The sequence below is a fragment of the Coregonus lavaretus genome, assembly GCF_964263955.1.
Source record: "Coregonus lavaretus genome assembly, chromosome: 4".
NCBI classification, from domain to species: Eukaryota; Metazoa; Chordata; class Actinopteri; order Salmoniformes; family Salmonidae; genus Coregonus; species Coregonus lavaretus.
The window spans coordinates 57,447,207-57,471,816 of NC_139991.1; the positions used below are offsets into that span (position 1 = coordinate 57,447,207).

Consider the following 24,610-nt stretch of genomic DNA (forward strand, 5'->3'; position numbering starts at 1 on the left):
ATGGCCCCATTCATTCTTTCCTTTACACGGATCAGTCGTCCTGGTCCCTTTGCAGAAAAACAGCCCCAAAGCATGATGTTTCCACCCCCATGCTTCACAGTAGGTATGGTGTTCTTTGGATGCAACTCAGCATTCTTTGTCCTCCAAACACGACGAGTTGAGTTTTTACCAAAAAGTTCTATTTTGGTTTCATCTGACCATATCATCTGACCATATCATCCAAATGCACTCTAGCAAACTTCAGACGGGCCTGGACATGTACTGGCTTAAGCAGGGGGACATGTCTGGCACTGCAGGATTTGAGTCCCTGGCGGCGTAGTGTGTTACTGATGGTAGGCTTTGTTACTTTGGTCCCAGCTCTCTGCAGGTCATTCACTAGGTCCCCCCGTGTGGTTCTGGGATTTTTGCTCACCGTTCTTGTGATCATTTTGACCCCACGGGGTGAGATCTTGCATGGAGCCCCAGATCGAGGGAGATTATCAGTGGTCTTGTATGTCTTCCATTTCCTAATAATTGCTCCCACAGTTGATTTCTTCAAACCAAGCTGCTTACCTATTGCAGATTCAGTCTTCCCAGCCTGGTGCAGGTCTACAATTTTGTTTCTGGTGTCCTTTGACAGCTCTTTGGTCTTGGCCATAGTGGAGTTTGGAGTGTGACTGTTTGAGGTTGTGGACAGGTGTCTTTTATACTGATAACAAGTTCAAACAGGTGCCATTAATACAGGTAACGAGTGGAGGACAGAGGAGCCTCTTAAAGAAGAAGTTACAGGTCTGTGAGAGCCAGAAATCTTGCTTGTTTGTAGGTGACCAAATACTTATTTCCACCATAATTTGCAAATAAATTCATTAAAAATCCTACAATGTGATTTTCTGGATTTTTTTTCTCATTTTGTCTGTCATAGTTGACGTGTACCTATGATGAAAATTACAGGCCTCTCTCATCTTTTTAAGTGGGAGGACATGCACAATTGGTGGCTGACTAAATACTTTTTTCCCCCACTGTATGTGTGTGTAGATTGCAGGTCTTATCATGTGTATGTGTGTCTGTGCCTGTGTGTGTCTCTTTTAACAGTCCCCGCTGTTCCATAAGGTGTATTTTTATCTGTTTTCTAAATCTGATTCTACTGCTTGCATCAGTTCTCTGATGTGGAATAGATTCCATGTAACCATGGCTCTATGTAGTACTGTGCACCTCCCATTGTCTGTTTTTGACTAAGGGATTGTGAAAAGACCTTTGGTGGAATGTCATGTGGGGTATGCATGGGTGTCTGAGCTGTGTACTAGGAGAATAAACAGACACCTCGGTGCATTCAGCCTGTCAACACTTCTTACAAAAACAAGTATTGATGAAGTCAATCTCTCCTCCACTTAAAAAAAAAACCCAGGAGCTTGTTGTGTTACATTGTGTTGTTGAATTCCATTCTGTGAGTGGCGAGGCAGACATAAGGCTACCATTTTACACATTTAGCAGACGCTCTTATCCAGAGCGACTTACAGTTAGTGAGTGCATACATTTTTTTATACTGGTCCCCCGTGGGAGTCGAACCCACAACCCTGGCGTTGCAAGAGCCATGCTCTACCAACTGAGCTATACCAGCCACCAACGTATTGAGAGTGTGTGGAGCCGTGAACTGTCCCTTATTTGTGTGGTGCTAAAACATTATAATTTGTCCACACGTAGAGCTTATGTTCCCTCTTCCCATGTGAGAATATGACTTGTTGCCAAGTTTTACTTTCCCTGGATAGCCTAGCTCACACGAAAATGGCTAATGTGGGCCTAACCGGAGAAATAAAAAGAAAGGTTATGATAAGGGAATAGGCTACAACACCATCGTGGAATCAAGTGCTGCACGAGTGAAATCCCCAGTTTGGAAGGACAACAACGTGGTAGAGTGCAAGCAGTTAGGCCTGTTTGTTTTTGATAATTCAGTTCATTATCAGTTCATTATTACATTCATTCAGGCTTTCGTTCATTAGACCATACGCAGGCCATATAAAGTGTAAACCGGTGTGGCTGGTAAATTTGATTAGTCTACTAAATAAATGTATCATATTTTTGCAGCCTATATTAATAATATAATAATAATAATAATATGCCATTTAGCAGACGCTTTTATCCAAAGCGACTTACAGTCATGTGTGCATACATTTTTTACGTATGGCTGGTCCCGGGGATCGAACCCACTACCCTGGCGTTACAAGCGCCATGCTCTACCAATTGAGCTACAGAAGACCACCCATTCCCCTGATACTCAACTCTGGACCTCGAAGCCAGTTCCACTGCATTTTTTCATTGTTCCCCTCTAATCAGGGACTGATTTAGACCTGGAACACCAGGTGTGTGCAATTAATTATCAGGTAGAACAGAAACCAGTAGGCTCCGGACCTCGTAGGGTAAGAGTTGAGTACCCCTGTATTCGATTCTGGTAATTCCCTCCCTATGGCACTCGCAACTTGAATGCACTTCGAATAGAATATTACTCTCGCATAGAACACACAACAAGCCGACTAGGTAATTGGATATTCTACTATGGTGTTGTCAGACTTTTCTATTTATTACTCGTTTTGTTTTCAGAGGAAAAGTGAATGTGGACTGTTCCAGCATCTTCAAAGTGCACTGCAGCATAACTCTTTTTTCATGTTCCATATTTTATTTGCGTGACGCAATGATTTTGTCATGGCACAGCTAAATTACTGCAGTGTAAGCACTGCCTTTTGGTATGATATGTTGGAGGTGTCACTCTGAAAAAAAGAGATACAGGTCATACTCTGCTTTCCCATCAAATAAGATAAAGCGAAGCATACAGCTGGATTCAGTCTGCAATTTATTAGGCCCCAATCGACAGTATTGATGGTGGTATGAATTAATCTGTTGCATAACTTTAATGGATACTACTCTTTTGGTGATGCAGCTGAGAATCAGAATCAAAATCTGTGTGCTGTAGCCTAATGTACTATTTATCTTTCTCTCTCTGTCTTCCTACCTCTCTCTTATTCTCTCACACTCCTTCCTTCCGTCTCTCTCTCGAACACCCCTCTCGCTGTCTTCTCTCTCTCTTTCCCACTCCCCTCTTTCTCTCTGTTCCTTCCCTCTCAGGCTCCCTGAAGAAACTAACCGCCCTGAAAGTGGATGAGAACCAGCTCATGTATCTGCCAGACTCCGTCGGAGGGTGAGTACTATTAAAGCCATAGGTCTAAAACAACTAAATCCACCCTGATAGGTTTGCATTGATCCTCATTCAAACATATCACAGTACGCTGCAGTACAGTTCACCAATGTAGGGTTAGGTTTGATTAATTGACCTAAGTCCCCTGTCCCATCGCCCTGTTTCTACACACGTGCCAGATATGAGACGATTGATGTTCGTGATTGAGGCGTTAGTCCCGATTTTATATAGGTGAGTGATCTAAGCCTGGCTCCTCCATTGTGGATGGGGACAATGGTAATCCTGACCTAAGGAACCTCCGAATACCGTATTGACAGATTAAAGCCCCTGTTTAATTCTGCTTAGCCAACACTCATCGATTTATGACAGGTGAGGAGGCCAGCTGTTGGTGGTTGACGACTGCTGCTGCCAGGTGTGTAATCATTAGCCAAACAGTTTTGCAACTAAAACAAGTTTTTATAGGACAAAGTCGGGTAGGTCCCTCCCCATTCCGTTTGCTTCTGTTTAAGAAACGTTTTGCAACAGAATTGGCGTAATGAATACGCCCCTGGTATCACAATCAATACAGGCGGGGGTTAACACTTGACCTCTGTCCTCTCACTATAGACGTTATCATTCATATGGAGAGACAAATTGATTTTAATCCACCAACATATTCTGTGTGGTAGCCAACTAGTATTTCAAGATTAACTGTTTTAAAATGGCAACTTGGTTTATGGTTTATCTATGTTTTAGAGTTCTAATTTTTATATTTTTTTCTTCTGGTCCATTTGAGTTATTTTTGTTTCCCAACATTGCCAATTACCCGTATTTTATCTTATATTTCCTAGTCCCAGATTAGGAAAAGCTTCTGGGCGGGATTATGAATGTGATTGCAAGGAGAACCGTGGTTTAATCCCAGACCAGGATTGTAAAGCATACTAATTCAATGTATTTAATCTTACATTTCATTACATTTGCTTTACATTTTGATCTGTATCATCGTCGGTTTCCTACGCTCTTGTTTGTCCCTAGTCTTGACTTCTGAGAAGCGGAATCAGATTCCTCTCTTTACTCAGTTGCTATAGAGCCGAGATCGGTAACAGTCTACCCGCGGTACACCTGCTCCTTGAACATCTCATTCCAAAATTATGAACATTAATATGGAGTTGGTCCCCCCTTTGCTGCTATACCAGCCTCCACTCTTCTGGGAAGGCTTTCCACTAGATGTTGGAACATTGCTGCGGGGACTTGCTTCCATTCAGCCCCAAGAGCATTAGTGAGGTCGGGCGCTGATGTTGGGCGATTAGGCCTGGCTCGCAGTCGGCATTCCAATTCATCCCAAAAGGTGTTCAATGGGGTTGAGGTCAGGGCTCTGTGCAGGCCATTCAAGTTCTTCCACACCGATCTTGACAAACCATTTCTGTATGGACCTGGCTTTGTGCACGGGGGCATTGTCATGCTGAAACAGGAAAGGGCCTTCCCCAAACTGTTGCCACAAAATTGGAAGCACAGAATTGTCTAGAGTGTCATTATATGCTGTAGCGTTAATATTCCCTTCACTGGAACTAGCCCGAACCATGAAAAACAGTCCCAGACCATTATTACTCCTCCACCAAACTTTACAGTTGGCACTATGTATTCGGGCAGGTAGCGTTCTCCTGGCATCCGCCAAACCCAGATTCGTCCGTCAGACTGCCAGATGGTGAAGCGTGATTCATCACTCCAGAGAACGCGTTTCCACTGCTCCATAGTCCAATGGCGACGAGCTTTACGTCACTCCAGCCGACGCTTGGCATTGCGCATGGTGATCTTAGGCTTGTGTGTGGCTGCTCGGCCATGGAAACCTATTTCATGAAGCTCCCAACAAACTTTTCTTGTGCTGACGTTGCTTCCAGAGACAACTCGGTAGTGAGTGTTACAATGAGGACAGTTGCTTCTAAACGTTTCCACTTCACAATAACAGCACTTACAGTTGACCGGGGCAGCTCTAGAAGGGCAGAAATTTGACAAACTGATTTATTGGAAAGCAAAAAGTCCTATGACGGTGCCACGTTGAAAGTCACTGAGCTCTTCAGTAAGGCCATTCTACTGCCAATGTTTGTCTATGGAGATTGCATGGCTGTCTGCTCAATTTTATACACCTGTCAGCAACAGGTGTGGCTGAAATAGAAGAATCCACTAATTTGAAGTGGTGTCCACATACTTTTGTGTGTATATATAGTGTATCTTTTTATCTGTTTTGTGCAAGAAACAATCTGTTTTCGCTGTAGTAATGGTGCAACCATGACGGTAACAAATCTGCGCTCACTTTTATCTTTAGGGCACGTAAAAACAACGGCACGAAGCCTAATCATTACAACAATTATTATCTGGGTGATTATCTTTCTAGGAGCACGTTGCTCCCAAAATAAAATGTAAGTTCGCACAGAAAAATATTTAGTAGCATATGCGACCAAAATGGTCGCACTTTAGAGCCCTGTCTGCAGTTGATAAAACCTATTCTAACTGACCTTGGCCAGCCATTTCAATTAATATTTGATTTTTTTTAAACGTGAATATAGGCCTGAGCCCGAATTCACAAAGCGTCTCAGAGTAGGCGTGCCGATCTAGGATCAGATCCCCCTGTCCATATAGTCATATTCATTATGATCTAAAAGGCTATACTGATCCTAGATCAGCACTCATTCTCTGAGATGCCAATATGGCCCTGATCTTGTTTGTTGTTGCTCCATCTAAGAGGATATCATGTATCATTGTGCCTGTCCTTATTTTAACACCAGAGCTCCCATTGGATTCCAGGAGGGAAAACTCTGGCTCAACTCTATCTTAAATTCAGGTCATTTATGCACAGTATGTATTTTTAAATGAATGCTGGAATAACAACCCCAGATATGTTCAGAGAATGCTAGCTTGCTTTTTCCTGAGCCAAACTCCAAACAGAATAATGAGAACCAGATTTGGAAGAGTCTTGGATATAGAGTAACCTCTATTCTCCAGCAAGTCTTCAAGTCACAGAATAATCTTTCACTCTTTTTTTCTCTCCTTTTTTTTTCTTCATAGAGGGTCATATGTATAGTGCAGTCCTAGATAGTTATGGCACCTGACAGTTAGTCAGAAGATTCCAAGGAATGTTGGCTAGTTCGAGCAGGAAAAATACCTTTTTAGGACTTCCCTCTTTCCCCACTGTGGTATAAAACTCTCTCGCCCTTGCGAAAAAATGCCTCTGGAATCAATGACACATAAACTCTGTTTAGTTGGCCTAAATGAAAAGCCCTCCTCCTTTCCCCCTGTTTCTTCCTCCTCCTCTTCTTTCTCTGTAGGCTGGCAGCCCTGGATGAGCTGGACTGTAGTTTTAACGAGATCGAGGCTCTGCCCTCCTCCATCGGACAGTGTGTCAGCATACGCACCTTCGCCGCTGACCACAACTTCCTCACACAGCTGCCCCCAGAGGTGAGCATGGGGGTCAAACACTGTGTGTGTCGGTGGGTGTTGGTGTTATTGTGTGCACACTGTGCTAATGTGTGCTTATTTATAGAACATGAATGCGTGCCCCAGCTGTGTGCTGATGTCCCCTGCTCTCGCTCTCTCTCTCTCTCTCCTCCCCACATCACACAGATGGGCAGCTGGAAGAATGCCACCGTGCTGTTCCTGCACTCCAACAAGCTGGAGTCTCTACCTGAGGAGATGGGAGACATGACCAAGCTCAAGGTCATCAATCTCAGCGACAACAAGTGAGTCTCCGCTTTTCTCTCGTCCTAGTTTCAGCCCCGTTGCAGTACAGTCTGTGGTCCAGTCAGATTATTGATGCAATCTGAAGAGCAGCCAGACAGGCAGGAGACCAGATTTGATGGTGCCTCTTTTATTTACAAAGTTTGGCTGTCTTCATCACACGGTCTTATGGTTAGTTTAGCTCAACTCATCCGTCTTACCCCCATGTACTCCTGTTTTGCCCCGTCTCACCCCCCTGTAATGTTTTTTGCCCCCGTCTCACCCCCCTGAACTCCTGTTTTGCCCCGTCTCACCCCCCTTTACTCCTGTTTTGCCCCGTCTCACCCCCATCTCCACCCTGCTACACCCCTTATCCCAGCTAATACAGGGGAACATGAATCACATAACACAGGGTAACAAATGTGTAGAGGCATTGTTGAAAATATGGCTACATTGGCATATACTGTAGGTTGCAAGTTCATCTGTAATACTATCAGCGTAAGGTAACAGATTTGTCAGAGTTGAATGAAGAGTCACATACACGGCAGGAGAGGCTATTCTCTCTCTCTCTCTCTCTCTGCAAGAGAGGCTTCACACATTTGTGCACACACTATTTACTATAGCAAAAATGTAGATGTTTTTGAATAAAACAAGTGGTTGAACATCTACTGTATATGTGGTACACTGGCAAAGCCAAAGCTTGACAACATCACATAGTGTTTCCCCTATATTAATTTAGCAGTGGCGGGATGACCCCAGGGCCTAAAATGAATACCAGCCAAATGCAGGTAGATTTTGGCATTGGCGGGTAAGATGTCTATTTCACCAGCCACGTTGGCGTGTGGTCAGGGCTCCACAGTGCGAGCATTTCAACCTGCGTGTCCTGATTGCGTCTTGTGTGGATGGACAAAATCAACACGCGCGTGCCCGTCTAGTCAGCATGTCAGTATGTCAGTCTCACAGGCACAAACGTTAGAGTCATATTACCACGGTAACCTCCCACCCTTAAAGGGGCAGGTGAAATGTTTTGTCTCATCTTTCAAATTTTGGTTAAAAGACTCACTTCACAAAAAATGAAATTAAACAATATACCACATTACTTCTTCATTGTTTTAGAAACATTAAAAAGCATGCTCATCTGTAATATTTGCAAAAAAATTATAATTTGGGCTGGTAATCTTTTTTTAAATCTACCTGCCACAGTGGCTGGTGGACCAAAAAGTACATTTTATGCCCTGGACGCCGCTGCTAAATTGTTACCGCCACACTGATATAAAGTATGTATAAAAGATAATGGAGTAATATACACTGCTCAAAAAAATAAAGGGAACACTAAAATAACACATCCTAGATCTGAATGAATGAAATAATCTTATTAAATACTTTTTTCTTTACATAGTTGAATGTGCTGACAACAAAATCACACAAAAATGATCAATGGAAATCAAATGTATCAACCCATGGAGGTCTGGATTTGGAGTCACCCTCAAAATTAAAGTGGAAAACCACACTACAGGCTGATCCAACTTTGATGTAATGTCCTTAAAACAAGTCAAAATGAGGCTCAGTAGTGTGTGTGGCCTCCACGTGCCTGTATGACCTCCCTACAACGCCTGGGCATGCTCCTGATGAGGTGGCGGATGGTCTCCTGAGGGATCTCCTCCCAGACCTGGACTAAAGCATCCGCCAACTCCTGGACAGTCTGTGGTGCAACGTGGCGTTGGTGGATGGAGCGAGACATGATGTCCCAGATGTGCTCAATTGGATTCAGGTCTGGGGAACGGGCGGGCCAGTCCATAGCATCAATGCCTTCCTCTTGCAGGAACTGCTGACACACTCCAGCCACATGAGGTCTAGCATTGTCTTGCATTAGGAGGAACCCAGGGCCAACCGCACCAGCATATGGTCTCACAAGGGGTCTGAGGATCTCATCTCGGTACCTAATGGCAGTCAGGCTACCTCTGGCGAGCACATTGAGGGCTGTGCGGCCCCCCAAAGAAATGCCACCCCACACCATGACTGACCCACGCCAAACCGGTCATGCTGGAGGATGTTGCAGGCAGCAGAACGTTCTCCACAGCGTCTCCAGACTCTGTCACGTCTGTCACATGTGCTCAGTGTGAACCTGCTTTCATCTGTGAAGAGCACAGGGCGCCAGTGGCGAATTTGCCAATCTTGGTGTTCTCTGGCAAATGCCAAACGTCCTGCACGGTGTTGGGCTGTAAGCACAACCCCCACCAGTGGACATCGGACCCTCATACCACGCTCATGGAGTCTGTTTCTGACTGTTTTAGCAGACACATGCACATTTGTGGCCTGCTGGAGGTCATTTTGCAGGGCTCTGGCAGTGCTCCTCCTGCTCCTCCTTGCACAAAGGCGGAGGTAGCAGTCCTGCTGCTGGGTTGTTGCCCTCCTACGGCCTCCTCCACGTCACCTGATGTACTGGCCTGTCTCCTGGTAGCACCTCCATGCTCTGGACACTACGCTGACAGACACAGCAAACCTTCTTGCCACAGCTCGCATTGATGTGCCATCCTGGATGAGCTGCACTACCTGAGCCACTTGTGTGGGTTGTAGACTCCGTCTCATGCTACCACTAGAGTGAAAGCACCGCCAGCATTCAAAAGTGACGAAAACATCAGCCAGGAAGCATAGGAACTGAGAAGTGGTCTGTGGTCCCGAGTGGCGCAGTGGTCTAAGGCACTGCATCGCAGTGCTAGCTGTGCCACTAGATATCCTGGTTCGAATCCAGGCTCTGTCGTAGCCGGCCGCGACCGGGAGACCCATGAGGCGGCGCACAATTGGCCCAGCGTCGTCCAGGGTAGGGGAGGGAATGGCCGGCAGGGATGTAGCTCAGTTGGTAGAGCATGGCGTTTGCAACGCCAGGGTTGTGGGTTTGATTCCCACGGGGGGCCAGTATGAAAAAAAAAAATACAAAAAATAATGTATGAATTCACTAACTGTAAGTCGCTCTGGATAAGAGTGTCTGCTAAATGACTAAAATGTAAATGTAAATGTAAAACCAGTCCTTTATTGGGGGTGTCTTGCTAATTGCCTATAATTTCCACCTGTTGTCTATGCCATTTGCACAACAGCATGTGACATTTATTGTCAATCAGTGTTGCTTCCTAAGTGGACAGTTTAATTTCACAGAAGTGTGATTGACTTGGAGTTACATTGTGTTGTTTAAGTGTTCCCTTAATTTTTTTTAGCAGTGTATTTTTATCATTTAGAACTAACCACGACCAAAATAAAAACTAGACCGTAAGGAAGAATAAAACATTCACTCAGATAGCACAAGATCACTGCATAAGCCATGGCAACATTTTTAGAATTGCAGGAAATTTGCTTTAAAACTGCGCCACGGCTGCCAAAAACAATTCCTAGGGGAAACACTGCTCATCCAATCTTTAATCGACGATGCATTACGGTAACTCTATTTCTTGCTTATTGCCATAAACATCAGTCAAGTCAATATGATTAATTATTTCTGGTGTTCTCAGAGCGTTTCATTGGAGCGCTCGAGAAGTCAACAGACTAGTTTAACACAGTAGTTAAAATGGCAGCAGTTTCCCAGCTGCTCCCTTTGTTGTGAAAAGCCACGCTACCATTGCCACATGGTGCCTTGTAAAACATGTCCATCCAGCTTATTGGAACCAGCGCTTGGATCCCTCTGCTGCGTCCGCCACCAAAGTGGATTATATAAGGCACTAAAAACACACTCGCACACAGACGGGCAATATTGTGTCAACAATAGAGGAAAATAATGTCAGAATCAGAATGCATTCCCCCACCTTGCACACGTACACACATGCACACACTTACACACACACTCCCTGAGACCCTGAAAGTTAATCATTGGTGCATAATGATACAGGAATTAAAGCCTACATTTGGACCAGGAAGATTAAGTGGATTGATTTCAGACACTCACAAAATGCCAATTCCTTCCTGATGGAGGATATTTCCAGGTGTTTTTCCAGGCAGGGCCCTAGACAGAGACACACTGGCCGGGGTCTCTCCACTCGCTACCAGCAGCACTAAATATATTTTACCATGACTCTGCAGTAACCCTGCAGCCTGCTCTAATTTAGTTCCCATCCTCCAGTTTTTATAGAGAGGAAGAGACCTGTTTATTACCCTGGGACCACTCGTTTTTCACTCTTCACTTTGGCCTTGGAGACACAACACCTGTTTCCTACCTGTTCAACATGTACTGTAGGCTTATCTGATTCTCTGTGCGCTTTAGAAAGTTATCCTATAGATGTTAGACATGGTAATCAAAGATTTGGGCCATTCTTAATATCGGACAGCAGTATCTCTCAAATAAAGTGTGGTTAAAGTCATTATGGAGACAGAAACATGGTCATGTATCAAATTACACTCTATTCAAGTCAAAATCCTGGTATCGTGACAACTAGTTGTGCCTCTATACCCTTGTTCAAATCCCAAACAATCTACAAACTCTATCTTTAGGTTTGAAACTAAACAAACGGGGCTCAGTAAGTTGAAAGCCAGACTGAGTTCCTAAACAAAACTAACAGGGCTCTAGACTGAGCCTCTTCACACTTACTAGACTTTTGGTAAAAGTACAGTTGTCTACACATATTACTCAAATGTAAACTTGCGTACTTGCTACGCATTACATTTATTTGTCAGTTGAGATCTGTCCCATATCTTTCTCAGGTCGTTAATGTGCTTCATGACTTTTACTATAACACTTTCTCTGTGTTTCTCTGTCCAGGTTAAGGAACCTTCCCTACAGCTTCACCAAGCTTACCCAGATGACTGCTATGTGGCTGTCTGATAACCAGGTGTGTACACAGCCTCTTGGCTTTCACGTCCTCAATGGGGCTTTCAGTGCTTCATTCTGTTTTTCATACAGGCTTATTTCTTTACTGGTAGGGAAATCTCTTCAGTGAGAGCGGTTAAATGCACACAATAATGTGATTTACTGTGGCTAGTCAGATTAATATAATAGTTTGATTAAAACGTTTACATGCTTTGCAAGAAGAACAATTTCCCTAATAATTATGTTTACATGGACACATCTGAAACCAGGCTACCTGATGGCACTCTGAAAATGCAGAAAATCACCAAGCAAAACAAACGTTCTTCCACAGTGAACATGTTATTATTGGGAAAGATATTTGATTCTGAGTTCGAACATATAAAGTTTGTATGTGAAAACAACTTCTAAGACACGGACATTTAGTTTTTCCGAACACACTTCACTCGCGCTAAAGAGGGAGGCTCAGCTGGTGCTAGCACATGCACAGATCAAATACACAGCTGGAACGCCGATTAACGTGTTTACATGTCCTAATCATTAGAAAGAATGGTCAGAAAACCAGATGTTTTAATCGGCGAATGCTTACTTCGATTTTGACCTTAACGCCGATTTAAGATAAGCAGAGTAAAGTGTTTACATGACTATTGCATAATCTGCCTACTGCCATAATCAGTTTAATATCCAATTATTAGTCTGCATGTAAACTTACTCATTGTTTGTATGGAGCGTCAAGGTGCTTGTTGTTTTATGACCCTCTTATTTCAATAGCCTCCCTCGAGTGTCATCAGAATGGTATGAGTGGGAGGGAGAGCTGTAATTGAGTATCTGACACACACACACACACACACACACAAGTGGCCACTGAGCTGCTCTCAAACGTGTGGACGGCAGTGCACTTTCTTGTCTCTCCACTCCTCAAACGGTGTAATGAAACATTTGGCACCCCTACAGTAACTCCAGATAGGTACCATGCTACGGTATATTCAGTCTCTTGTGATGATTTTATACCTAACAATCAGCCAGTGCTGACAGAGAGACATTGATCGCTTCGCCCACTGTTATCCTTACTGACCTCACACACACAATGGTGGTCATTGTGGAAAGCAGGGGCATTGGGGTGTTTTTCGGGGGTTCGAGAGCGGCCAAGTGTAGTTGTGCAACCCGCAGCTCCCGACAGCCAGCCACAGACTAATCCCATTAGACAGAGTACAACCCATCAAAACACAGCTTAAACCCAATAAAACACTTCCATGGTATCTAATTCCACACACCATATGGCACAGGGGGCCTTTCTCCAAAGCCCCAAACTAACAGCCACTGACCACTCGCTGTGCTGAGAGGATTTGACCAGAGACCGGAGAGAGAGAGAGAGAGAGGCTCTCCTTAAATCAAAGAGACATGTTTTGATTGAATATAGGTGGATGGACACGTTAGTCCAGCAGTCCAATTTTTCAGAACAACCCTTAAGAAGAGTTGATGTTGTAATTGCAGCCCTGGGCCCATATTCACAAAGCGTTGGAGTAGTAGGGGTGCTGATCTAGGATCAGTTGTGCCTTTCAGATCATAATTAGTAAAACAGGAGGGACCTGATCCTAGATCGGCACACTTTGTGATTACAGGCCCAGTTCTTCCCCAGTGGGTTTTAATTAGGAGTGTGTGGTAATGATGTGAACGGGGGCTAGCTCCTGCCAGCTGGGCTCCTTATTGATTGTTATCTACTGTGGTTTGAGTGCCCAACACAGACAGAAACACACACACTACAGTGGTTAATAATCAACCCGGATGTCTCTGATTGAGGTCAGCCAGGCGGAGGAAGGCCTGAAGGGATTTCCTCCTTCCACACTAGCCCTCCTCCAGGGAAATGGAGCTCTGATCATCTTCTAATGCTACTGTCCAAAGCCCTTAGTGTACCTGGAAACCAAATGAAATGGATGATTTCCACCAGTGAATATGTAGACCTATTGATGAAAGATTCCTATGACTGTTCTCTCCCTTGCTTATTTGATAAACGATTATTTGTAGAGACATTTTCATGAGAGTTTTCTGAAGCCATAGGGATATATGTATTATTATACCACTTATGTTCTCTCTCCCCTCCCCCACAGTCGAAGCCCCTCATCCCTCTGCAGAAGGAGGAGGATCCAGAGACCCACAAGACGGTTCTCACCAACTACATGTTCCCCCAGCAGACCAGGACAGAGGACTGTGAGTACTAGACAATCTGGAGTCTTAAACTAATACAAAGGCCTACTATCTATGGGCTAGGTCCTGTTCAAACATCTTTACAATACATCTCTCCTTGTGGTAATCACTGATCTATATAGTATGTGTTTAGATACACTAATGTCATGTTTCCCCTCCTATTTCATTAGTCTATATATGGCAGATCAGTGATTATAAAAATAACTGGGCCACCATCGAGGTCGGTCACATCCTACTAAATTCCAGGCTGACTGTGTTGTTTCAGTGCCAAACTTCCAGTGTAATCGCTACCACAATGATCATATTTCATTATCTGCTACTCATTCTTTATCTTCCTCCAATCATAAATTTGATCATGTGATTCCGGCAACCAGGAAGTGATTGTCTTGGATGGTTATCTCCTTTATCTGAGAAGGAGGGGGTAGAAACATGATCCTTCTCTGCATCTGTTACCTTGGGCACTAGATTTACTGTTACATCGGTTAGCATGGCTGCTCTCTCTTCCTCTCTCTCTGACCTCCTGTTGGGAGAGGATACTGCAGTTTACAGGTGCTAGCCCTTGGAGGGAAAATAGTGAATCTTTTAACAATTCACTGCTTTTGCTTTCCAATTTGTTTTTGTGGCACCCGCCAGATCTAGCCAGCCCCTTAATTGGAATGTATTTGCTTTGAACATTTTGGGCCTGAAACAAGCTCTCATTGTTTGCCGGGAACAGAGGCAAATCTCCAAAATTGAAACTAAATGGATTCAGGAGGGGGTGAGATTAAAAAGTCTTAACCTGTTTCCTAGCAACACAACTTTTGTACTGCTCTGAAGTGGAAAACACAACCCAGGCTTAGAGAGAACTGGTCCGGAAATCATGACTGAGCTGAGCTGTCAAAAACAAACAGAATTCTCACCTGTATTTTCAATACTCTATTAACTTAACTCACACAACCATGTTTGTATATCAAGTGGTATTGATACCACAAACATACATTTAAGGCCCCATACCATCTGTTGGGGGAAAAAACTGAGAATATTTTAATTATTGGTACATAACTGTGGTAAGGTTTCATAACATTTTATTCAATTCTTTTATTTTATCTCTAGATGTATGTTTAACAAATGTAATTGGAATGCTGCATAAAGGTTTGCGCAGCTAGAAAGATGACGTGTGGTATGTGTCTCTCTTCCTCAGGCATCCCTAACTCTGACAGTGAGAGCTTCAACCCCTCTTTGTGGGAGGAGCAGAGGAAGCAGCGGGCGCAGGTGGCATTCGAGTGTGACGAGGACAAGGCTGAGAGGGAGACGCCTCCGCGGGTCAGTACTCAGCCCTCACATACACACACACTTGCAGACAGCGAGACGCACATGCTTACATACATAAATGCACACACTCTGACACACTTACAAACACACACTTGTATACACAGTATACACACACACGGCAAAGACAAACGACCTCTTTCCTCGCTGTGTTATAGATTGTAGCTAGTGTAGATGACAAAGTGTCAGAGGGTGACATTATGCAAATGTCAGCTAATGAAAGTAGATGAAAAACGAGGTCCAGTTGGCGTGCGATGAAAATGAGGGTCAAATAACCTTGCTCTGTACTCACATTGCTTACGCACATTACACAGTCCTCATTACTAAGTTGGCAAGGCTGTTGAAACACTATGGCAAGGGTTACAAATGGGCTTTCTGGTATAAAAGCACGTTTTTTTCCAATCTCCTGTTAGAATGGAAAATCTAGGTCTGTTGAGTCACCTTATGTATCAGAAGGCTTCAAGCTACAGCCACGTTACCCATCACAAAATGGCCTTTCCCTTTTCCCTTGTATTAAAGAGGGATGTGTGTGTCTGCATGTTACTGCCTGTACGGTGTCTCTAGAGAATGTCCAGTTGTCCAATGTCTACTCTCTCACACTGAAATGGAAACTGCCTGCAGCTCATAGTGAGGAGGTTCTGAATCATTTATTTTCAACCAATTGTGGTGTCTCACACAGTCTCACACAGTCTCCCACATGTCCCACTGGCACGATATAGCTGTCTGGCTGCAGTGTCTCTCCAGCAGACTGGTAGGGCGGGCCTGCCGGGAAGAGGCACACCGCCTCTCAAGCTGTCAGTCTGACTGAGGAGTGGTGGTGTCACCTCCATTGGCAGCCGAGCCCATCTGCTCCCTCTCCCCACCCCCTAGTCGAGGAACCCTCCTGGTTCACAGTTTTTTTGTTTGTTTCTCTCTCCCTTTCTCATGTGTGCGTGTCTCTTTAGGAGGGCAACCTGAAGCGCTATCCGACACCGTACCCAGACGAGCTGAAGAACATGGTGAAGACGGCCCAGTCGGTCGCCCACAGGCTGAAGGAGGACGAGTCGGGTGACGAGTCGGGGAGGGATACCAGACCTAATGAGCGGATCCATGTGGGAGTGCAGGACGTGGGAGTCAAGGTTGCCCTCTGTCTGAGCCTATTGTCTGTAAACACTGGCAGATGTGCAAACTACACACACACACACACACACACACACACACACACACACACACACACACACACACACACACACACACACACACACACAGACAGACAACAAACAACTTGGATACAGTATATTGTATTGGAAGATTACCTAAAATAAAATTAAGACTGCTCCACATGGTGTATGGTTTCACAAGTATTTGCATATAAACATATTCTATTGTAAATACAAGGAATCCCAATGAGCCTATTGTACATTCATTCACGGTTACGCTTTATTACAGTTCTGTCCAATATTTACTTACCACCTAATTAGAATTTAGATGGGTAACAAATTACATAACAACAACAACCTAATAATGACTCTGTAATAGAAACAAGTCTGCTTTATATAACCTTCTGTTGGTTTGGGGTTTTGACCAGGTGATTGAGGCTCCTTGCGCCAATGGCAAGCCAGTAGAGATGGAGCCCAAAGCGCCTGTCTGTGTCCAGGACTCCACAGCACCCCTGGAGACCTCTGAATCCTACACCACCCAGAAGACCTCACTCCGGACCTCGGACAATACCAGGACCATGAACCACGAGGACACCCTGGAGGTACGCTACTCTGAACTATGCTTCACATCACACCTCATTGGCCATACACATTGTGACTCTTGCACATTTATTTTGTGGTTGTTTGTGTCAAGTCTTTTTCTCCGCAGGATTCTGAGGAGCTTTCATCTGAGGAGGAGATGAAGATGGCGGAGATGAGACCTCCTCTCATCGAGATCTCCATCAACCAGCCCAAAGTGGTGGCCCTTAGTAAAGACAAAAAAGGTACCGCGGCAGACACATGGCTCCTTTTAGGATTAACAACCGCTAGAAGTAGTACACGGATAGAAAGATGGTTCTAAACTCAAATAAAATGTTCCCATATGTAACAACTATGTAACTACTGACACACGTTGATTACATCATGCGTCCTCAGTGTACACAGCTTGGTAGTACACCCGGAAATCATCCAAAACCCTGTCAGAACTATGAATGTGTACACAGTGACTGAGTTCTCTTCTCTTGGTTGGACAGATGACGGTAAAGACGCTGACTCGTTGCTGGACGAAACAGTGGCCAACAGCAATCAGAACAACAGCAACTGTTCGTCCCCGTCACGCATGTCGGACTCGGTGTCACTGACCACGGACAGCAGTCAGGACAACTCCATGTGCACCCCCGAGAGAGAGGCCAAGATGCCCTTCCTACCCAAGAGCAGGTGGGTGCCGTCTAGTTCCTCTCAGGGTTTCTTGAGGATGGAGGGTGTGATTTACTTGCTATTAGGGGTGTGATTTCTTTGAAAATAGAAGCTCTCAACATCCTAATAAAAGGATCACTTGGGAGCATAGAACAGTGAAGGTTTTTTCCCCTTTTGAAATGTTGGCTCAACTCAGGAAATAACTTTGGATGTGCTCATACTAGATCTAAATAAGAGCGTGGGATTTCCTAGTCATTGCGAGTGTACTCCGGGGTTCCTGCGCAGCTGCCATGCTTATACTCTGAATGCCTCAACACTCCACAACAACAACAAACCATTATGTTGTGCTTTCTGTTCCAGGCAAGAGGATGAAAACATGAACCAGCAGAAAGAAAGCACCCCTCTCCTCCAGAACGGCAACGGCTCAGACACGTCCCTGCAGGCCCTCCTGAAGACCCAGCAGGGCTACGAGTCCAAGCCAGAGAAGATGGTGGGGGACTACGACCTGTCCATGGAGGAGAGGCTGGCCTTCATTGAGAAGGGCATCAACAACGGTATGGGCGATGGCTTCACCAAGTGGGACCAGGTCAACATGAATGTGGCAAAGCTGCCACCGCAGCCAGACAACATGGTGGTCCAACTGGACGACCGTCCGAATGGCTCGAGCGCCAAGGAGACCTTTAACCACTTGCCTCCGCCGTATAACAACGACAACTCTACGGCGCCCATTACAGACCACTTGGAGAACGGCAACCAGCTGGGCGACCACTTTAACGGCCGCTCCAGCGAGGGACTGGCCGTGTCGCCCATGAGGGTGGACTCTGCCACGTCGGTGGTGCAGACTTCTTCGGCGGGCGTGACGGCCAGCAGTGACATGTCGCTGTCTCGCAGCACAGAGGAGTTGTCCCCAGAGAAACGATGCCCCCCTCCTGTAGTGGCCAAGGCTCGGAGCATCACCAACATTGAGACGGGGGAGATGAAGCTGTACTCCTTGGACACTGAGGTGGGCTCCTACAAGGGTGGCGTAGTGGGCAGGATGGCCGGAGCCGTACCGGGGGCCCAGGGTCAAAGCATTGTCCGCAGCAAGTCAGCCTCCCTGCTCAACGACCAGCCCTTCCAGGTCTACCCCGGCTCCTCAGCCTCTTCCTCCGACCTGCTCTCCAGCTCCTCCAAGCCTCCTGTCAGCACCAGCCGCTACCCAGTCCCCTCAGGCATAGCCATGGGCCCGCCGCCCCAATACAACGTCCAGTACACCAGCAGCGCCTTGCCCAAAGAAGGCCTGTGGACCCATAGGACCCCCGTCCCCCCCGACCAGGGCTACCTCCCTCCGCCCCAGCACTCTCTGGCCAACACCAACTACTCCAACCGCAACCAGGCCCCTCCATACCCCCTCCAGGCCCAGCAGAAAGGCCCGCCTACAGGGCCCAAGCTGCCCGGTGACATGTGGTCTAAGGAGAGACACCTGCCCCCCGGTGGTCAGCCATGGAGCAACACCCTGCAGAGGCAGAGCAGCAGCTCCTCCACGGCCTCCATGGGGGACCCCCGGCGCATGCAGGTGCCCGAGGGCGACTACATGACGTACAGGGACATCCACACCCTGGGCCGGGGGCCACTGGCCATAGCCCAGACCGTGCAGAGGCCTCTGTCGGCCCGCACCTACAGCATCGACGGGCCCAGTGCCCCCAGGCCTCACAGTGCCAGGCCACAGCCCCACGAGCTGCCCGAGAGGACCATGTCGGTCAGCGACTTCAACTACCAGCACGGCAGCCCCAGCAAGAGGCCCAACGCCAGGGTGAAGTCTGAGCACTCGCTGCTGGACGGGCCAGGAGGACCGGGAGCAGGAGGAAGGGTACCGGTGGACTGGAGAGACCAGGTGATGCGCCACATCGAGGCCAAGAAGATGGAAAAGGTAGAGTATTTGATGAATATTTAATGAGCAATATATTTGATTGTACTTTTCATTCAATATGATTGATAATAATCTTAATGGCATATATCCCACGATAGAGGTCACAACTGTTTGAGTGGGAACGTGTTAAGAAGATCACATGGTTATGGTGTTAACAGCCCAGGTTGTTATTAGGTCCTTTTTCTTTGATCATGTGTTAGCTGAGATGACCTCACACTGTCCATTCAGAAACCTCATGAACCACATTATAGTGGTGTTTCTGTTTCATCCATCTTCATGACCTGTCCAGTTCCTTTACATCAGTGCAGATGTGAAAATAGCCACTTCAGACTATTGACCTCAGCTCTGGCTCCAGGGTGACCATAACACGACGCCACCTGACTTGAGACTGGAGTCTGGAGGGTGTTCCTTAGTGGCTCTCCTTTGGGCCATAGGTAGCACAGGTTGATGGGAGCTACAGTCTCAATGGCCACTTCAACATCACAGTCACTGTGGGCACCTTTAGAACGCAGTAATATAAGTGGCTGCCCTGATGTTATCTAAGAAGAATGGTTTAATCAGTAGCTAGGTTTGTCTGTAGCCTAATAAACTGCATGGTTTCCTGAGTCGTAGTAGGAGGATCACACACCATATCATCGCGTGACACCAAGTTTAGCTCCAATTTTGGGGGGGTAAAAACCTGTTTTCACTTTGTCATTATGGGGTGTTGTGTGTAGATTGCTAAGGAAATGTTTTTATTTAATCCATTTTAGAATAAGGCTGTAATGTAACAAAGTGGAAAAAGTCAAGGGGTCTGAATGCTTTATTTATAAATTGTTTCCCTAAGCATGTCTATGTTGCATCAGTATGTTTGGAGTAACAAGCAAACAAGCTGCTACTAACTCAATGTACATATGTTGTTGAAGCATGTGGAATATTAACATTAACAATATTATTTACATTCTTTTATTAATCATTACTACTTGGTGAAATACATGTCCACTAAAGTGTGTGTCTGTGTGTGTTGGCTATATGTGTGTGTGTTGCCTGTATGTGTAATGTGGTGTGTTGCCCTCCTCTGCTCAGAACGCCCTGTCTCGGTCCTATAATTCCAATTACGCCCCGCTGAGCTGCTCCCACTACAGCAGCTCTCGGGACGTGCAACACGCAGGCAGCCAAGGCTCTCTGGTCTTTAGTGCTGCCGCAGACGGACGGCCCTACGGAGCCCAGGGCCTCTGTGTGAGTACTGGAGCTAGACTAGAGCTCAGCCTCCTAGCTCCTAGCCTCCTACTGCCCAGGCAGATCTGATTTCCATCTCCTACCACTTTTCAGCTTGGGCCCCGTTCCAATACTTTTGAAAGTCATCTTGGTCTTCCACATCTTTAAGTTCCGAAAAACAATGCCCTCCTCAGTCATCATTTCGTTGTGGAGCCTTTTTGTGATGTTCTGTCCTTGAGGTTGTCACTGATCTGTGCTTGATGGTATGAGAAATGAAAACAAGGTTTCTCTCTCCACTCTGTTTGCGTCCATCACTCCAACCCTCAGATCTGGGATGACCTCACAGAAGGATTCAAGGAAAGATGCATTTTAGAACTATTGGGACAGGGCCCTTGTACTGTATAGCTCCTTATTGTGACGCAACCTAACTTGTTTGAAAGGGGCATCTTTTGTCTGTGCACATTAAGGCCACTCCACCATAAACTGTAGGCAAACTCACGGTTTCAATCTCTATCAGTGATTCAAGTAGACTCCTAGCTGTGTAGAAAGGCATCCTGCAAAGACCAATTGAGACCTGGCATATCTAACATAATGTTTCTGTTGTATACGTTGAACATTTCTGTAGTCTCTCAATTTACAGCAGACTAGTACCTTATCCAAACAGTAGTAGAAGAGGGCTGAAGCACCGTTGTATTATCCGTATGAGTTTTTCTCTACATTAACCTATTTTCTGTCAGGCAGTAGCTGTGTGTCGTTATAGGCCATATGATGGGATACAGTTGCCAGTGAGATGTATTATCTATGCATAGTCACTTTACCCCTACCTAAATGTACAAATTACCTCGACTAACCTGTACCCACACACATTGACTCGGTACCGGTATCCCCTCTATATAGCCTCGTTATTGTTATTTTATTGTTACTTTTTTCTTTTTTTTTTACTTTAGTTTATTTCGTAAATATTTTCATAATTCTATTTCTTGAACTGCATTGTTGGTTAAGGGCTCATAAGTAAGCATTTCACGGTAAGGTCTACACCTGTTGTATTCGGCGCATGTGACAAATTAAATTTGTAGTGGAATTTCATTTATCCAATTAAATCACTGAGTCTGAAGCCTTTGATAAGCAGTATAGGCTACAAGTCCCTCATCTCTGCTCTGAAATAACATCACGTTGCATAGTACAGAGTCAGATGTGTATAATAATAGTAGCATGTTGCATGGTACAAAATGCCCCTTTTTTAAACCTGGCTTCCCTCCCAATCTATGATTAACTTATCCCAGTGCTTTATCCCCCCCCCCCCTTCCAACACTCCAATCAAAATGTAGCGCGCCTCCCTCGCTAGTAAAAGACTGTGATTATTCCTCTGAAAAACGGATTCTCCCCTTTAACGACACCTTGACTCATCATCAATCATCTCGCTTAATGCCTCCTCTTCACTCCCACTTTTGATCACTTTAGAATCACCTCATAACCCTTTCACTTCTTTGTGTGGAGATGAGCACTGAGTTTGTCCAATGTAAGTATGGGGGATGTAGTTGAAAGAACAAGTAGTTGTTGTGTTAGATTGAGTCTTAGTGTGGAAAATGGCTGCAAACTCACTCATTTGCACCTGGTGTTAGTGTGGTGTATGTGTCTTATAAAATGATGAATCATTCTTTCCTTTCCTATGTATTATTTATATAGGACACTGCTTTTGGCTCTGTGGTCCCTATGTAGGGAAAAATCATCCTCATTGTTAAGAATGTTATCCTTTAGATATGATTTTCATAGGTGTTGGAATTACTTAGACATTTCAGAATGAATGGTTAACACAGCATATAACAAAAAATCTTAGCCGAACATGTAACAAACATTATTAGCCCCGATCAGATCATGGTCAACTAATTCTCCTAAGACATGAAGAATTACATTACATATACATTTTAGTCATTTTGCAGACGCTCTTATCCAGAGCGACTTAGTTAGTGCATTCATCTTAAAGATAGCTAGGTGGGACAACCACATATCACAGGCATAGAAAGTACATTTTTCCTCAATAACGTAGCTGTCAGTAGAGTCAGAGCTAGGGGGGGGGTTTGGGGGGGAGTCAAGTGCAAGTGCTGATTAAGTGTAATTTATTTATTTATTTATTTTTGAGGGGGCAAGGTGAGGAGGAGGATTATTTAAGATACTGTTTGAAGAGGTAGGGTTTACCTCACCATTACCATTTAGGTGTCAGTGACTTGCCTAAATACGTAGAGGTGTGTTTGTCACTGACAGAGAGCGGTCAGGACATGGTCTTTGTTACTAATCTGTCATCGTTCCCTCTACAGGATGATGTGTTTGGTCCTCAAGGACAACAGGGCTACACCATGGACACCCTCCGAAAAGTAAGTGCACACTAGAGCCATATGTAGAGGATAGGATACCCATAAACCAATCTCAAATTGGTGTTTCATTTCCTACTATATGATATTAGGAATGCAGACCATAAAGACCAGGGAATAGTTATAGGCCTACACCAGGGTTGCCCAACCCTGTTCCTGGAGAGCTGCCCAACCCTGTTCCTGGAGAGCTACCCTCCTGTAGGTTTTCGCTCCAACCCCAGGTGTTACTAACCTGATTCATCTTATCAACCTGCTAATTATTAGAATCAGGTGTGCTAAATTAGGGTTGGAGAAAAAACCTACAGGATGGTAGCTCTCCAGGAACAGGGTTGGGCAGTCCTGGCCTACACGATATTGAAGAGTTTGTTAACAGAACGGTTTTTGACAGTGTATTCTTCAAGTGAAATAATTCTACAAATCCATCATACAGCCCCACCATAAAGTGCCTGCCTGTCTGTCCCATTTCAGCACATGCATTCCTGACCCATATCTTTATCCCTCCACTGTAAGTAGAGCGTGGGCTAGCCCAGTCCAAGCAGCCTGAGTAGAGAGCTGGCTGGCTGAGGATTTAGATATTGACCCAACAACAGCAGGAGTAGCGTAGCAGCACCATCCTCCTCCCCACCAGTGATTAATGAGTTCTAATTAACGAGATCTGCCTTGAAAGAGATTACCGTTCAGGCCTATCTATTCTCATGGGGGATCTCTGCCTCCACCAGGACCTGGTGTCTCACAGAGAGGGTTGGAGGAGCGTTGCTTAGTTATACTGGAATTAAGAACTAAACTGGGTGGAATACAGTGGTGGAAGTTTAGAGCGCTCCTCAGCCCAGTGGACTCTTGACCTTCATCACTAGGCTAGATATACGGTATGGTGTAGTGTCCATGGACGTTTCGAGGAATTTGGATTTATAAAGCAAGTATGTAGGCAGAATAAGTTACTAAAAGTAAGATTATTCTACCGTATGTACAGTGTTTCTATATGAAAACTTCTCAGTCAAGGACTGAATGTGAAGACCCTCATTGGAAATATTTGATACCCAGAAATCTCCCGCTTTCCATGACCTGTGAAATAATTATTTGAACAGAGGCACATTTTTCGCAATTCTATTTACACTGAGATAGAATTCAATCTGTGATTAATGTAGAGGGGGGGAAAGGCTGTGGCTACGAATAAGGAGTTTATGTCCATGCCCACCTCCCACGCGCCCATAGAGAAACCTCTTTCTCAAAGCTAAGGATCCGGATCACGTTCTGTGCATGTGTTATTTTACGCACACATTCGTTATGTAGCATATATATGTCTGCCTCATATTTCTGAAGAGCAGAAATAAAAACCCTGTGGCGATTTGACCAAACAATCCAAAACATGTACAGTATATTATGAAGGCTACAACCTTCTCTGTCTGTTGTAACGGATATTGCGGTCCCTACACTTTGGAACAAAAACAATCAGTGTTTTGTCTTATGATGTATGCTCTCGTGTGGCTCAGTTGGTAGAGCATGGCGTTGTGGGTTCGTTTCCCAGTACGTAAATGTATGCACTCACTACTGTAAATTGCTCTGGATAACACCGTCTGCTAAATTACTAGAATGTAAGTTAAT

General features: G+C 45.1%; 1 protein-coding gene and 1 long non-coding RNA gene across 2 annotated transcripts in view; one reads left to right on the plus strand and one right to left on the minus strand.

Annotated features, from left to right (window-relative positions):
• LOC311127976 overlaps positions 1-24,610 on the minus strand; it is a 1,008,662-nt gene that overhangs the window by 767,642 nt on the left and 216,410 nt on the right. The window lies entirely within an intron of this gene.
• LOC311127969 (erbin-like) overlaps positions 1-24,610 on the plus strand; it is a 142,170-nt gene that overhangs the window by 112,677 nt on the left and 4,883 nt on the right. The window contains exons 11-23 of the mRNA XM_084159885.1: positions 3,097-3,169; positions 6,469-6,598; positions 6,764-6,879; positions 11,601-11,670; positions 13,754-13,853; positions 15,031-15,152; positions 16,103-16,276; positions 16,726-16,899; positions 17,007-17,121; positions 17,371-17,554; positions 17,894-19,442; positions 20,508-20,660; positions 22,955-23,011. Of these exons, the coding sequence (XP_084016011.1) occupies positions 3,097-3,169; positions 6,469-6,598; positions 6,764-6,879; positions 11,601-11,670; positions 13,754-13,853; positions 15,031-15,152; positions 16,103-16,276; positions 16,726-16,899; positions 17,007-17,121; positions 17,371-17,554; positions 17,894-19,442; positions 20,508-20,660; positions 22,955-23,011 (3,017 nt within the window). The remainder of the gene's footprint in view (positions 1-3,096; positions 3,170-6,468; positions 6,599-6,763; positions 6,880-11,600; positions 11,671-13,753; positions 13,854-15,030; positions 15,153-16,102; positions 16,277-16,725; positions 16,900-17,006; positions 17,122-17,370; positions 17,555-17,893; positions 19,443-20,507; positions 20,661-22,954; positions 23,012-24,610) is intronic.